The following is a 15,899-nucleotide window of genomic DNA, read 5'->3' as shown; positions in this document are numbered from 1 at the left end:
TTCAGTGTAGCTTTAATATAAGTGTGAATATTCATGTTATCAGGTGAGGTTGTGTGCCAAGTGATAACATGGTACACCTTTCATCAACTGTCAACTGATATCTATATACCTTACAGGAGAGTTGATAAGAATTACCTGATAACAAGTACGCAACATCGTGCACTACACACGATGAACAATGTGGATAAAATATAGAACATTTAGCTCGTAAATGTAGACCAGTTATATTAAAACGACTGTGGACAACTACACTCTACCTTTGGTTCTCTCATTACTGAGAGTGGCACGTCGTTTCTGTGCAAAATATTCAAAATATTCATTTAGGGCAAGGTTCATGTACATCATTTACTGCGTTCGGGAGGGATTTTGAATAATTCAGTCAGAGCGTACTACTCTTTACTTCGTCAAGTTACTGCTAAAAGACGTTTTGTAATTGCATGTGTGTGCTTTTTAAGAAGATTGTATGTAAAGCATCATCTCATTCTGAAAGTATTTTCAGTTTTTTTTCGAAATATTGAGCAGCATGCCTTCTCTTCTGACTGTAGCTTGTAAACATTTCGCACATACGACAGAGTGGGACTCAGGTATTATTTTGATTTTTTTTCTTATTATGTTCAATGATACAATACAAACAAATAAACATTTCCTTGTTAGACTCCAAGATAAGCCCAGTCTCAAAGCGGGCTTGTTTGTTTACTGTTTGAGGCCGTACTCAGCAGTTTTCCACCTATATGAGACTAGACAATCCAGTGGTTGACATCATGAGCATCCAATAGTCCATGAACTGTCGATCAGCAAAGGCATACACCAATCTGCACTGGTGACTCCAGGTGACGACTAGGATGTGGTTATTTGATAGTGATGCATTTTCATGGTGGTGATGATCATGGCCGATACTAAAAGCTAAGAACACACAGTTCCTACGACCCGTGAAGGTCTGGGTTAGAAACAGGCCTTCAGCAACCCATGCTTGCCATAAAAGGCGACTATGCTTGTCGTAAGAGGCGACTAACGGGATCGGGTGGTCAGGCTCGCTGACTTGGTTGACACATGTCATCGGTTCCCAGTTGCGCAGATCTATGCTCATGTTGTTGATCACTGGATTGTCCGGTCCAGACTCGATTATTTACAGACTGACTCCATATAGATGCAATATTGCGGCGGCGTAAAACTGAACTCACTCACTCACTCATTCACTACACAGTGCCTACGTATTAGATGCCATAATCATAATATCAGTGAGTATCTCTCAGTAGTCAGACCAGTAATCTTTTCATAACGCTCATGATCTGTTGGTCAAAACCATTTCTCTAGTAAACTGGGGCGGTGAGGTAGCCTTGTGGTCAAAGCGTTCGCTCGTCACGCCGAGGACCAGGGCGATAGGATAGTCTAAGTTAATGTTAATGTATGGCACTTAAGACAATCTTTGAGAGATTCGAAAATCTAGGCCCAGCCTAGACATATGTATAATGTGTAAAGCCCATTTCTAGTGTCCCCCGTCGTGGTATTGCTGGAATATTGCTAAAGGCGTAAAATTAAACTCACTCACTACCAAGTGAAATTATCTTGGCAAGACACTTGACTAAACATTCATCAGTTTGATGTGATTTGTCTGAGGTACTACAAAATAATTATTCATAAAAACATTTTGAATTAAATACAGTTATGTCTTGATTTTCATATTACAACGGGGTTAATTCGGACTTCCAATGTCATATCAACACAATTGCTTCACCAAGTTCAACGAGGGGTTACACGCCACTTCAGAAATACATCGGTCCTATGATTACACACACAGCTGAAATGCCAACAAACAATCGACTCTGCTCGTTATGAACAAAGTCCCCTGGTATTATGTCACTTTGTGTACACGTGACAGACACATTGCGGTCAGAGAGCAAACTTTCTGCTAAGACCCTTGAAGCACGCGGTGCGTGGTCACTGGCGTTCAGAGTTGAGTGGACTGTGGACTGTCCACATTGTTTCTCTCTGGGTGGGGGCTGTGTGTATCTGTGCATCTTGTAGACAGGATGGCAGAATGTGTGAACAACAGTGTGGACAATAGTAACAATTGTACGTGGAATAACATGGAAATAGGTTAGGAAAACTGAACTTAGTAAATTGAAGGTGCTTGCTTTACATCTCAAATAAGCGTTACAATGTTGGTAATATTGAAACGCACAGTCCTTTTCTTAATTTCCTCTGTATTTATTTATTTATTTATTTATTTATTTATTTATTTATTTATTTATTTATTTATTTGGGGCTAAGAGCGGAGGTGGGGCGGGGGGGGGGGGGGGGTAGGTTTGGGATTTAGAATACCTTTTGCTGAAATGTATCATTACGAAATACGCAGTCCTTTGGCACTCACCCGCCATATATAATATCTAAAACTGTACGTCACAACAGTAGTAGCATATTTTAAATGTATCTGCGCGGAGGTTGTTCATTCAGCAATAATGTTTCTCTGTTGCTTTGAATGGTCGAATCTCGGTCTGTGACATCCTGTGTTTAGCATATGAGCAAGGACTAACGATACACCATCAGTGGCATTCATAGCTGTGACTTGGGACAGTCTATGGTTAAAGCATTCGCTCGTCACGCCGAAGAGGGCAAGTGTGGTTTTACGCCACTTTCAGCGATATTCCATCAATATCACGGCGGTCGACACCAGAAATGGGCTTCACACACTGAACCCATGTGGGGAATCGAACCCGCGTGACGAGCGGACGCTTTCACCGCCAGGCCACCCCACCGTCCCCGTCACGCTGAAGACGTGATTCCCCATATGGTTACAATGACTGAGGCCCACTTGTGGTGTTCCCCATTGTGATACTGCAGGAATGTCACTCACTCACAGATTAACTAGTTGAACAACACATGGGACAGTTAGTGCATGTAGTAGCGGTCAATGTAGTTTTACGCCTTCAAAAACGGCTACACGTACAGGTGTAACTTCAGTGAAATACAACCTGCTGGAGGTCGCGTTTGCTTTTAAAGACAGTCATACATTCAATTCTTGGTCACACTGGGCAAAGCATTTTGACCATTAAATACAATAAACATGGTGATCTCAAGACTTGCATAAAATACAAAATAATATGACATTTGTACTGGCATTTGCATCAGGCCCAATTTTCACGAGGTACAGATCAATATCAATTTCATGCAACGCCGCCATCCATTAGGACTTTACTATTAACGTGGAATCTCGTGTAAGCAGTGGTTTGCGGCTGTGTGTTTGTGTGTGTGAGAGAGAGAGAGAGAGAGAGAGAGATAGAGATACAGAGAGACATACAGAGAGAGAGAAAGTGAGAGAGACAGACAGAGAAAAAAAACACTTTCCCCACAATATATCGTATTGCCGTAAGAGAAATTTTGACCACGCCCTCTACCAGAGGCCAACATGTACGCTCAAAACATTTCAGAACCGAATTCAGAATCAACGAGAATATATTATGTACACATATGTTCAAATTTAATAAGGAACTTTCTCAGCTTTCTACAATTCCCTCGTGAAGTCCTCAATCAGAAAGCAAGTCCATTAATGACCCTGGGTATCGCTCACCACCACTAACCACCTATCGAGCCGCCCAACATCCAGCCACCCAACATCCAGCCACCCAACACACCCACCCCTAAGGGAAGCAAAAGGCAGCATTCGAATTCAAGATTCGCACTACGTGGGTGATTGTAGGAATCAGCAAGAGAAACTAGAATTTATTACGGAATGTTCATTCCGGAATTGTCAGGGCGCGCTCACAGTATGCACTCATTGACTCTAGGTCTTGTACAGCCACAAGTGACAAAGTTCAAACCTCATCGGATATACAGCATGTCCATACATTCGACAACACAAGGACGTCATATAAAATAATACAAATAAATATGGCCACTCCAAGCCGCCCGTGTATGCTCTAAACGCATACACCATAGTGTTTTTCGTTTTGTGTGATTAATGCCGCATATCATTCTGGGAACATACGGAACGTTTCTGAGTGAAAGTGTTTAGTTTTACGCCGCACCTCAGCAATATATCAGTTATATGGCGGTGGTGTGTAAATCATTTAGTCTGTACCAGACAATCCTGAGAGTAACAGCATGAGCATCGATCTGCGCAATCGATTACATATGTCAACGCAGTCAGGGAGCCTGACCACTAGATCCCGTTAGTCGCGACAAACATGAGCTAATGAAAGTCAATATTCTAACCAGGGCCTTCACGGGTAGAACGCTTCTGGCATGATCCATTGTTGGTATGTTGACTGACGGGAAAGTTAAAGTCTACAGACTCTTCACTTCAAAACTGATTTCATCTCAATATTAAAAACATTATCAATACGACATCGCCAACACTTGCACAAGTCTCTAGGGGTAGAAATCAACAGTTTTTAAAATAAATATTCTGTCCTCTTATCTAGACTCGCTTCTTGGAAGGGTAGAATTACTATACATTCATAGACTCAGCATTCAGTACAGCCTTGGAGCAAGTCTAGTCATCACTTGAAAACAGCAACCGAATCATTATACAAATACAGTACTAACTGTCACATCGCACTCGAACGGATATATATTTCGTTATTACTATAGGTCGTTATATTCATAAATATATACCACATATATTCGACTAAAATATATCCCAGGTGGCTAGAACAAAACTATTCCTAATACCCGTCAGTTCGGTTTATGCGTGATCGTTACAAGACGTACTAGTTTACTGTATGCCCATGCATGCTCTATACAACAACGAGAAGCTTCATAACAAACTGTCACTGATATACTTTAGGGGCGGTGGGTAGCCTACTGGTTAATGGTTCGCTCGTCACTCTAGTTCGATTCCCAACACGTGTACAGTATGAAGTCCATTTCTGGTGTCCCCCGCTGTGATAGTGCAATATTGCAAAAAGCAGCATAAATTCAAGCACACTCACTCACTTATTCCTCGAGCAATCTTAACAAGGATACTTTCTCTGCTCTGAGTGAATGTCGAAGAACACTCTTTATTACACGGACCTTGCCTCAAGACTGCGTGGTTGTCACTGAGATCTCTTAAAAGCAAGGGCGTGTTCCGTGCACTGCATGACTTCATCACAAGACAATTTGTATATTCGATCCTGTTAGAACTGCGCCCTCAGCATATGCTGTAATGTAAAATCTACTTGAAGAAGGTCACTCTGTGGTATCCTTCATACCGACAGTGGTAAATACGGAAAAGCGAATCAATTGTTATTCAACATACCATGCTTTCTGAAAACACTAAAATTATTTTCATTAAGGTAAAAACTTATATCCCTCAAATGTATCTGTTTTGAAGTAGGATGGCTACTAAAGACCAGAATGTTATTTTCATCGAAATAAAACAAGGTTATCTATCACAACTACGGACAATGTTAATTGTTAGAGATTAGTATTATGAAAATATAACAATCAAATTTATCAGTAATAGTAATGATAACGTAAGAGTTTTAATGTAACTTGACAGCTGCCGTCATCAACCATGAGTCACTGAAACAGTTGACCCACATCGACTTGACAATCTATACTTTAACCCCATAAATGCTAACTAACCATGTGACATGTTAGTCATCATTCCAAACAAAAGACTGCACGAGGCTTTTAGAAAATCGGGAAGTATTTTGAAATATATACTTATATGTACTCTTAAAAGTAGGGTACAATGTTATGCAAATGGTATAAAGAATTAGAAAAAAAAATTGGCAAAACGTGCTACACACCAACGTTTCTGTCTTTGGACCCCACATCTCCACATATACAATTTCCACGTGCTAAATGCAGTAGAGTCATGCATGTGCGTTCTTGATTTTGCGACGTCATGTGTAGGACCTGTGTAGACCATTAATCTTAATTATTCTCCTTGTCATTCAGTTGTCATTAACAGCTCCATTTCATTCATTCTGTTGCGACGTCGACATCACGATGAACGTCTACGGACCCGTGGCGTGTTGACAGTCAATATACAGTGACCATTGCCTTCAATGTGTCCCAGTTGTGATTAGCAAACTATTGAACAGGTACCAACAAACACTGTGATGTTTATGATTAACGTCGAAAGACTGTAAATCGAGTTCAAACGGTGAATCGGGTAATGCTGAATTCGAGCCGGAAACGATTAGAAATAGTCGTCTCCAAGCTCGACGCTGTGGCAGTCTGTTATTGTGTGGAGTAGCGTCAATATAAGAATGAGCGAAACCGACTGCACATTGTAAGTAGACAATATTGTCGGGGCAACATACTGACACCCTTAATGTACATATTGGACTTCATGTGGATCGGCGTTTAGTCTTTAGGGGCGACGGCGCCTATTCTTTTCGTGCATGGGGCGTCAGTGTTCATCTCCAGCTGCGCAACAAACATAGGGTGCCAGAAAGACAAACCTGGACCCGTCTCAGACTGAAGACGTCTGGGGCATCATAGAGAGACGTGAGCCTAAGACCAGGGTGTCGTTTCACGAAGGCCTCTTTGCGCTGCGACGCTCTAAACCACTTGTAAAACAGCTCTGAGATATTTGTGCCGTTCCACAAAGACCTTTTCACTTTAGACCCCTTCATAAACAGCCTCTTAGCAAACATTAGGTGAGGGGTCCTTGTAACTAGCTTACGACGTCGTTAGTCAGCGTTTAATAGCGACTATTTTAGAGCTGTCGTCACGGAACGGTCGTAAATCAATATATAAGGATATCCTAAAGTAGGTAGTACCGGCTAGGACGTCGTAGAGGTTAGATGCTTGGTCAGGTGCCACAAGAAGAGTTGCCTCTAATCGCGAGTTGGAGAAAGAATGACAAATCGTGGCGATATTATGCACAATCGATGATCTAATGTCCTACTTCATTAATTGCTGTCGCGCATTCCTGATTCGTTCTTTTTATCCTACAAATACTACAAACAAATATTTCTTACACATTTGGTAATTGTAAAATACTTCTGAGGATCCCCTAATTGTTTTGAAGAGCATTAAAGTAAGTATTCACGTAAATAATTGATAAACCTTCAGCTGGGGACAAGTTGGCTCCTTCACAATAAATTTACCTATTCTAATAACATGAAGACATTTGTTTAATTTTAGGTCAATATATATTGATGGGAGCATATGACACCCAGCTCCACCGTACATATGTCTCCTACTGGGCTGTCATATTTCTCAGGTCAGATGTACCACAGAGGTAACGTCAGTGCGCAATGGTTGTTTACTGACCTTTAGACTCGGAGATTGTTTTGCATGTGTTTATGCCAGGTGTTTATGATGGGGTAGAATACACACAACTTTTCACGAACACCTGACACCGTCACTATCAGAAAGAACATCACGTAACACCTGATCGTTATATCCGTAATTCATGATATCCATAAAATATAGAGCCAGTGACCAGGACCTAAAATATCCCCAAATTCGGTATATCCCTTAGTTTGGTATAGTTGTGTTCGTCGTATTCTTAGTTTATTGAACCTGTGCAGATCTCGGTTAGGACGGGGGCCTCCTTTCAAAAAGCCCAAAGTTGATCGTAAGTCACTAAGGTAACCTTAGTGCAATGTTAAAGAAGGGAGTTATGGTCAACCTTAGTAAAGGCTGCATCGTGAAAAGAGACCCAGAGGCCCGTTTCCCCTAACTCTCGTATACCTAAGAACTCGTAACTTTTTTCATTGCATTCGTACCTCTTGTGTTACAGTAAATGAGGTACGAACGCTACGCGAAAAGTTACGAGATCTTAGACTTACGAGGGCTTTGTGAAACGGGCCCCTGGATCTCCTGTCACGATGGTCTTCAGTAAGGGATCGAGTGATCAGGCTCCCTGACTTGGTTAACACATGTCATCGTATCCAATTGCGTATATCGATGTTCATGCTGTCGATCACAGAGTTGTCAGGTCCAGACTCGATTATTTACAGACCGACGTAATATAGTTGGACTACTGCTGGGTGCGGCGTTAAGCTAAATTCATTCACGCAGTTTATTGTACTGTTTTCTCATGAAGAGCAAAATCTGAAGCGCGCAGTCTCTCCCGTGAGAAACTTCACTTTAACAGGAATCAGTTATTTCGCGTCCACTTTTTTTTCTTTTTTTTTCACTAGGCATGGTGTATTGTTAAACTATCCTCAATATTATCAAAGTAATCTGTGTCATGAGTCCATGTCCAGAATTGTCTTCAGCAGTGTTAGGTCAAAGCCAGTTCGTCCAATACATGAATTCTGCAACTGATGCATATTCATACTGAACATCTGGTGAATCTTCGAAGTCGCTGTTGAACTCGTTGAAGTCTCTTATACTATGACATATTTTCGTTCAATACATAATGACTATTACGTCCAGATACACTGATGTCTCGTTCTATATTTATTAAATTTAGATCTATCACTAAACCTTACTGTCAAAACTTCCGCACTGATGTGACGGCGGGGAACACCAGAAACGGGCTGCATATATCGTGCCCTTGTAGGGAATCGATCCCGGGTCTTCGGCGTGACGAGAGAACGCTTTCGCCGCCAGACTATTCCACCGCAATAAAGAAACGAAACAGAATAATACATGACACAATATATCTTCTGTGTAATGTCAAAACTGTTCCGAATGTTTCATAGCTGACACTCTTAAGAGAGTACTGTACTCTCCTACTACACCGTCTGCAAACATTCAAGATCTACTAGTCATGCAATACGGAAATACTTGTGTAACGCAGAATTCGTCACAGCTCGCCGTATTGCACGACTGTATTGCCATCGTAAGAATATATGGGTATGCGATACAAAGCTTTCTGTTCCTTCCAAGTGAATGTCTTTGTGACAGATCGGGATACATTGTTAGAAACTGAAATACTCACTTTCGTAAATGATAGTATAATTACAATACGCGGACATTTACCTGTTTATGTGGATATATGAGTGACAGAATTTAATTGAAATCCAACTGAACTCGAAATTCCAGATTCCATGCCTCATACACTCGGTATTCGCAAAGTGGCGATATTGGGGACAATAGTCGTGAACAAATATGGATGCAAATAATCCACATGCGCATTTTTTTGTTGAAAGCAAAGATAACGGCTAACTTGTTACACGCTTATTGCGTCAGTGTTTCTTAATATGATCACCAGGAAATCACTCATTTAGGATAGTTTGTCCTCAACTAATTGTTTCGTTAGTGATGTGTATTTGTTACTAAAGCCTTCGCCGATCTTCTTGCAGTTCTCAGACAAACTGGTTCAGATTAACATCTCAAAAGGCAAAACATACCTTGTCGTGGAATACCAGGTTCGCTTATTTCACAACCATCGCCCCCATCTAACTCCTCCCCTCCTCACTAACTACTTCATTCTTCATCCTAACCCGTCATCACTAACTCACTAACTACTTCACTCTTCACCCCAACACGTCATCACTAACTCACTAACTACTTCACTCTTCACCCCACCCGTCATCACCGCCTCACTAACTACTTCACTCTTCATTCCACCCCAGTCATCACCGCCTCACTAACTACTTCACTCTTCATGCCACCCCAGTCATCACCGCCTCACTAACTACTTCACTCTTCACCCCATCCCTCATCACCGCCTCACTAACTACTTCACTCTTCATTCCACCCCAGTCATCACCGCCTCACTAACTACTTCACTCTTCATGCCACCCCAGTCATCACCGCCTCACTAACTACTTCACTCTTCATGCCATCCCTCATCACCGCCTCACTAACTACTTCACTTTTCATGCCACCCCAGTCATCACTAACCCACTAACTACTTCACTCTTCATGCCACCCCAGTCATCACCGCCTCACTAACTACTTCACTCTTCACCCCATCCCTCATCACCGCCTCACTAACTACTTCACTCTTCATGCCACCCCAGTCATCACCGCCTCACTAACTACTTCACTCTTAACCCCACACGTCACGGCGATAGAAAACCGTCACCATCTTGAAAACTGTGCTTCTGTGTACAATGATTTTTGTATCAATCTGCACATGCCAAACGTCGTTAGCATCTGTAGATGATCATCGTCATCATCAACATCATCTTTGACGTCGACAGCATTATCATCATCGTTATAGACTTTTTTATAAAATGCCATTTTCCCTTTTGAGTTGTGTTTAATTATTTCTACCGGTGTCACCTACATATACGCAAATATTACCAGTTCGCAGTCTAATTCTGACGATGTCACCAAGAGGAACCTTTATGCCAACAAGTCAAGCTGACCTAGACCTACATAATGACAAGCAAACCACTCATCTCTCATCCAGCCCACACCAGTTAATGTCCACAAGAATTAGGATTTTCATTTTGTCGGCACACACTTTGTACCGGAAGAACCTCTTATCCTATTTTCCTTTCACACTGCATAATCGAGTGTTTGTCCCAGTTGTAATCAAATCAGTGCATATTGGTGTGATCATAAATTAGTGTTAATTGTTCCGTTATCTACAATACGTCAGCAGGTGTGATCAATTGGGCTCTCCATCATGTGCTGTCGTTACTGCAGTTGTTTTATCAAAGTCATGTGCCCTTGTGGAGATAGGAGCATTCGGTGATAAGGGAGATACAAGAACGAACGTTCGCGAACATATTATATATGTATAAGTACTGATACAACGTGTGTTCCATCTTCTATTATATGACATCTGATGGGCGTTACATATCAGTTTGATAAGACACTAATAAGAGGTGATCTTGTTAACGGACGAAATGTTAATATTGTTCAGCTGCTATTCATGAATGTTTTTAAATGTAAAAATATGGCTTATTTTAAGCTTCTTAAACAAATATCATAAGTCTTAAATTATGTCACGATAAGGATGAGAGAAAATGTGTCATTTGGTCGATTCGTTTCTGGCAAAACACAGAGTGTATGGAGGTACGAGTTGCTGGAGGTACGAGTGAGTGAGTGAGATTAGTTTTACGCCGCACTTAGCAATATTCCAGCTGTATGGCCCTGACCTGTAAATGACCGTTGGAGATAAGAGGTAATCTGTGCATGGGTATGAGGTTCAAATGGGAATGATGATTCGGACGCAAGGTTACGAGAGAGAGGGTCTGGCATTGGTAACCGATTGGCACAGGCAAACTGTAGTGCAAATAGGGTTGCGCAGCGTAGAGAATATGACAGACTGGTCTGTATCTTTCTGCTGAGCAACCCCATTTGCGCGTAGAGTAACATCTAGTCTCTGAAATAGTCTTCATAGTAAAAAAAATAATATAATGAAATGGAGCCCTGAGACTTTCTTCATTTTCAGTGCTAAGGGAATCTAGACTTGCCACATTTTCTAGACTTGCGTGGGCTTTCTTGGATATACTTGCTTTAAGGTCTGCACGAAAGACAAGCCTGTGCGGTAGGTGAATGACTGGACTGAGGAGTTTAGAAGCGGGCGTGATAAATGTGAGCAGAGGTTCATTTTGGGATGAAAATTCATGGCGTATATGAACAGAATAAATGAGATTATGATAGGGGTTGAGGTTGAGAAGCGGGTATGAGCGGGTTTGAGGGTGGAGGAGAAGAGAGGATGATGGGTGGAGGGGTGGTGTCCAGTTTGGTGGAGGCGAAGTGTCGAGTTCGGTGGAGGTGGGGCTGTGTTGTGATCGAGATTTGTTGAGGAGAGAACCAGGGTCAGATGTGCGTTGGGGTGATGAGTGAGATGAACGTGATAAGCGTCAGGGGTGGTGGTGGATGGGGCGTGGTGTGTTAGTGATGAGGGGGCTGTTGGATGAAGATGCTGAGTTTGGTGAAGATGATGTGTAGGATGGAGGTGAAGAGTGGGGTGGAGATGATGAGTTTGATGCAGGTGGTGAGCGAAGTAGAGATCATGAATGAGTAAGTGAGTGACTTTAGTTTTACGCCGCACTCAGCATCGATCTGAGTAATTGGGAACCGATGACATGTGTCAAACAAGTCAGCATGCCGGACCACCCGATCCCGTTAGTCGCCTCTTACGACAAGCTAAGTCGTGGAGATGATGAGTTTGATGGAGATGATGAGTTTGATGGAGATGATGAGTTTGATGGAGGTGATGAGTGGGGTGGAGATGATGAGTTTGATGGAGGTGATGAGCGGGTTGAGGATGACGAGGTTGATGAAGGTGATGAGTTTGATGGAGATGATGAGTGTGGTGGAGATGATGAGTTTGATGGAGGTAATGAGCGGGGTGGAGATGATGAGTTTGATGGTTGTGATGAGTGTGGTGGAGATGATGAGTTTGATGGAGGTGATGAGTGAGGTGGAGATGATGAGTTTGATGGAGGTGATGAGTGGGGTGGAGATGATGAGTTTGATGGAGGTGATGAGTGGGATGGAGATGATGAGTTTGATGGAGGTGATGATTGGGATGGAGATGGTGAGCTTGATTGAGGTGATGAGTGGGGTGGAGATGATGAGTTTGATGGAGGTGATGAGTGTGGTGCAGATGATGAGTTTGAAGGAGGAGATGATTGGGATGGAGATGATGAGGCTTAATGAGGTGATGAGTGTGGTGGAGATGGTGTGTTTGATGGAGGTGATGAGTGTGGTGGAGCTGATGAGTGAGTGAGTGAGTTTTAGTTTTACGCCGCACTCAGCAATATTCCAGCTATATGGCGGCGGTCTGTAAATAATCGAGTCTGGACCAGACAATCCAGTGATCAACAACATGAGCATCGATCTGCGTACTTGGGAAGCGATGACATGTGTCAACCAAGTCAGCTAGCCTGACCACCCGATCCCGTTAGTCGCCTCTTACGACAAGCTGTGGAGCTGATGAGGTTTATTGAGGTGATGAGCGGGGTTACGATGATGGGCCTGATGGAGGTGGTGAGCGGGGTTGAGATGATGGGCCTGATGGAGGTGGTGAGCGGGGTTGAGATGATGGGACTGATGGAGGTGGTGAGCGGGGTTGAGATGATGGGACTGATGGAGGTGGTGAGCGGGGTTGAGATGATGGGACTGATGGAGGTGGTGAGCGGGGTTGAGATGATGGGCCTGATGGAGGTGGTGAGCGGGGTTGAGATGATGGGCCTGATGGAGGTGGTGAGCGGGGTTGAGATGATGGGACTGATGGAGGTGGTGAGCGGGGTTGAGATGATGGGCCTGATGGAGGTGGTGAGCGGGGTTGAGATGATGGGCCTGATGGAGGTGGTGAGCGGGGTTGAGATGATGGGACTGATGGAGGTGGTGAGCGGGGTTGAGATGATGGGCCTGATGGAGGTGGTGAGCGGGGTTGAGATGATGGGACTGACGGAGGTGGTGAGCGGGGTTGAGATGATATGTGAGGTGTAGGTGATGACAAGTCAATTTCGCTGATCAGTGAATTAGATACGCAAACTCGAGCGTGTTGTGGTGATGAATTGTAAATGAATGATAAGTTAGGAGAGTGGAGTGTGAGGGGTAAGGGAGTGAGGCAGACTCCGATTGACCCCTTTGGTGAAACGCACGAGAACAGGAGTGAGGGATTGAGTGATTTCGGAGGAGGCAAGGTGCCGCACTCAACAATATTCCAGCTACATGGCAGCGGTTTGTAAATAATCGAGTCTGGACCAGACAATCCAGGGATCAACTACATGAGCACTGTTCTATGCAACTGTGAACTGAATCTATGTGTCAACCAAGTCAGCGAACCTGACCACCCGATACTGCTAGTCGTCTCGTACGACAAGCATGGTTTACTAAAGATCGATTCTAACCCGGATCTTCATAGGTACAAGAACAGGAATGGTGCTGACCAAAAGGAACGATAAAAGTTAGATGTGTAACCATTATCTCTTCATGGAAACAGAGAGACTATAAAACCTACCAGTCACGTTAATGGAAGTACAATCTTCGTGGGGACACAGACATTGGAGATGAGTTCTTTTCGTGTGTTCAGTTTCGAATAAGAAATAATCCAACATTTCCCAATGCGCGTACAATTACATAAAGTGCAAGCGTAACTCATACAAAAACTGAGCTCTCAAACGCATACACTCTGATAATACGTAGATAAAAGATCACGGTCAAAACATAAATATCCAGTCCGCTGTAGGTACTACACTGCGACGTCCTGAAAACTTTACAAACTCATGGTCACACTTGAACATGGAGTGTATAGGCATGTACTCATGGCATCAAGCATTGCACTGCATTTTTCAGACTACATTTGTACCAACCACCATCGTATAGCTTGAATATTGCTGAATGCCAAACAGAAATATATGAATTCATGAGTTAATGAAAACAGTGTTTTTCGTACCTAAAATGTGAGAACCAAATCTGCCGGTTCTGACCCTTGAAGATTAGAATTGATCCTCAGTAACCTATGCTTGTCGTCAGTTGCGAGTAACGGGATCGGGTGGTCAGGTTCGCTGATTTGGTTGACTCATGTCATCGTTTGCACTAGATCGAAGCTCATGATGTTAATCATTGAATTGTTTGGTCAAGACTCGATTATCTAACGACCGCAATATAGCTGGAATATTGCTGAGTGCGGAGTTTACTAAACTTAATTATTCTCTTCTATAACGTACTGACAATGTCTGCATGTCTGTCTGTCGAGTCATCTGCCACCGTGGTGTCGAAGTCGAAGTTATAGTAGGTTCGACACAAAACCAAGTGGTAATTAAAACTGAATGCGCTGAGGCCAAGCCTTTACTTTCAGACATCCGTATGTTCCACATGCTAGTGTTTCAAAACGATAGTATTTGACTGTACATGCGCAATAACCTGGTAGTAACTTATCTCTGTTTCGGAATAAACAACCGCGTTTGTGAAGCCGATCACTATCTATGTTGAAGTAAACAGTGTGTCCTTCACTCTCAACATATTAACCTTCATGAAAAAAATACTTGTACGTGATCAGAGGCTGCTTTTAACAATGGTTCGCATAAACACAAGGTTGAACAACTGGCACCACTTCAATCTTTGTTGCTAGCTTCAACCAGATAGGGATGCTGTTCATTTTCAGATAAAATCTATGATGAATATAGGTGTTTTATTTGAGCTCGGGAACCAAATGTTCACGACGTGTGAATCCAATATCTTGCGTTCCCCGCCCTAGTATTTCTGATATGTTAAAATTGGTCTTCAGTATTGTGACCTATGCATGTTGTAAGATGTGATCGGCTGGTCAGGCTCTCTGACTTGGTGTTAACAGATTGTATCCCAATGGCGTAGATCGATGTTCATGAAATTGATCACTGGATTGTCTGGTCCATACTCGATTCTTTACAAGTCACGTTATATTATCGCATTAGCGCGGCGTTGAAATCCATTTCAAGCCCGGACCTTCACAGGAAACCTCAGAAGTACACAAGAAGTAATTTAAAGCAGTTTTCATACAATTTTTAAAGTGTTTGATATATTACGATTAAACATCGATGAAACTATTTATGATGTTTCAGCTTGTATATCTGACTGACCCACAGAACATATGTACCTAATGGTCCCTCAATGTGTCACCTTCTCGTAAACGGGCTAACGATCAAGATGTCATTGTTCCTGCAAGAAAGATAACCTATATCTCCAACACTTCACAATCATGTTGAAAATGGGTATGAGATAAATATGCAAGGTGAAGGTTGAATACTATTCTAATAAACTACAGTAATCATGTGGCCAACTTATTAACCCAAGCTATTTATAGTCTTCATTTATCTTTGGTGGGAGTCACGGAACCATCTCCTTGCCAATGGAACAAGCTGTGAGAGCTCATTTCTTTACTTTCTTGGTGTATTCAAGCGATCTATTGACAAAACATATATCTGGGGAGGTCCCGAACAAATATGTGCAAACGCACTCAAATAGATCTGATTATACTTTCACAAGATGATCAACACTTGATCAATGTATATTTTATACATATAAAACTCTGGGTGCATTTATCAAACTACAAACAACGACTTATAAAAACAATGAAATCAACAATAGCCTAAGGTTGCCACCTTGGT

At 42.5% G+C, this 15,899-nt stretch overlaps 1 protein-coding gene across 1 annotated transcript; it reads left to right on the top strand.

The window, feature by feature from the left end:
* Positions 1–12,774: 12,774 nt before the first annotated feature.
* LOC137291933 (heterogeneous nuclear ribonucleoprotein M-like) lies at positions 12,775–13,257 on the top strand. Its single transcript, XM_067823488.1, has one exon. The coding sequence runs from the start codon at positions 12,775–12,777 to the stop codon at positions 13,255–13,257; it is 483 nt and encodes a 160-aa protein (XP_067679589.1).
* The last annotated feature ends 2,642 nt before the right edge of the window (positions 13,258–15,899 follow it).

Source organism: Haliotis asinina, chromosome 7 (assembly GCF_037392515.1).
Source record: "Haliotis asinina isolate JCU_RB_2024 chromosome 7, JCU_Hal_asi_v2, whole genome shotgun sequence".
NCBI classification, from domain to species: Eukaryota; Metazoa; Mollusca; class Gastropoda; order Lepetellida; family Haliotidae; genus Haliotis; species Haliotis asinina.
Note: the sequence above shows the minus strand (reverse complement) of the source record. Positions and strands in the feature narration are given on the sequence as shown.

Coding starts and splice junctions, on each gene's coding strand:
- LOC137291933 (XM_067823488.1), top strand. CDS start 12,775: ATGGGCCTGATGGAGGTGGTGAGCGGGGTTGAGATGATGGGCCTGATG.